Source organism: Cyphomyrmex costatus, unplaced genomic scaffold, assembly GCF_001594065.2.
Source record: "Cyphomyrmex costatus isolate MS0001 unplaced genomic scaffold, Ccosl1.0 scaffold5081, whole genome shotgun sequence".
Lineage (NCBI taxonomy): Eukaryota > Metazoa > Arthropoda > Insecta > Hymenoptera > Formicidae > Cyphomyrmex > Cyphomyrmex costatus.
The window spans coordinates 1-1,176 of NW_017279336.1; the positions used below are offsets into that span (position 1 = coordinate 1).

The 1,176-nt window shown below is 58.6% G+C and overlaps 1 protein-coding gene across 1 annotated transcript; it reads left to right on the top strand.

Annotated features, from left to right (window-relative positions):
- The first annotated feature begins 28 nt into the window (after positions 1-28).
- Positions 29-613, top strand: LOC108778712 (bile acid-coenzyme A ligase-like). Its single transcript, XM_018545966.1, has one exon. It carries the CDS (start codon positions 29-31, stop codon positions 611-613), a length of 585 nt encoding a protein of 194 aa, XP_018401468.1.
- Positions 614-1,176: the final 563 nt, after the last annotated feature.

Sequence of the window (1,176 nt, forward strand, 5' to 3'; positions counted from 1 at the left end):
CAACGTTTACGGATCCACTGAAGTCTCGATGGCGACCGTGGCGCAGCCAGCTGACGTGCGTAAACATCCCACGTCAGTTGGTCGTCCGTTCTCAGGTTCGCGGGTAGCGGTCTTGGACGACAACGGCAAGCCGGTACGCGGGTCTGCGAAGGGCAGAATCTTCGTTGGCCATCACGCGGCCTTCGAGGGCTATACCGGCGGCGGAAGCAAAGAGATCATCAACGGTCTGGTCTCGACCGGAGACATCGGGCACTTTGAGCGTGGCCGGCTGTACATCGACGGCCGAGACGATGACATGGTGATCTGCGGTGGTGACAATGTTTACCCCGGCGAAGTTGAAGAACTCCTGCTCTCACACCCAGCAGTCATGGATGCATGCGTAATCGGCGTGCCCGATGCTGAGTTTGGTCATCGTCTTCGCGCTGTGCTCGCGCTGCACAGCGGTAGTTCACTCCAGGCCGACGAAGCGCGTGACTTTATCGCAAGTCAATTGACTGAATTCAAGGTGCCCCGGGACGTCATCTTTGTCGATGAGATTCCCCGCAATCCCACCGGTAAAGTGCTTAAGCGTGTGCTCGGCGACGATAAGTTGATGCCGAACTCTATCGGCTGATCGAGTCGGTCCGCGGCTCAGCCGATGGCTACGCACTTGGCGCTGCCGGGTTACCGTCAACGCCCTGGCACGGCATCTGGCATTACGTTCGTGAACTTAGAAGACGAAACCGGCATGCTTAACGTGGTGTGCTCGGCTGGACGGTGGAAGCGTTACCGCCATATCGGCCGCAATAGCGTCGGCCTCATTGTGCGAGGCATCGTCGAGAAACACGGCGGCGCGATCAATCTAGCCGCCGACCGGCTGGACCCGATCGCCTCGGTGTATCCGCAAGCTTCCAACGTTGTTGCTGGCCACCGCAGTCGTGATTTTCCATGAAAGTCAACGCTTGGAGTTATCATGTAGATATGGCATCTACAACCACGATCCGTGTATCGACGCGTACCCGCGACGCACTGGCCGAGTAAGCTCGAGCGCGCAAGATGTCGGTCACCGCGCTCGTCGAGGAACTCGCACACTAGGCGCAACGGACAGAAATGTTTCGTTCCGAAACGTGAACTGGGGTCAGCCGAAGCAGAGGATCGGGCCAACGCCAAGGAGTTGGCCGACTGGGACGCAATATC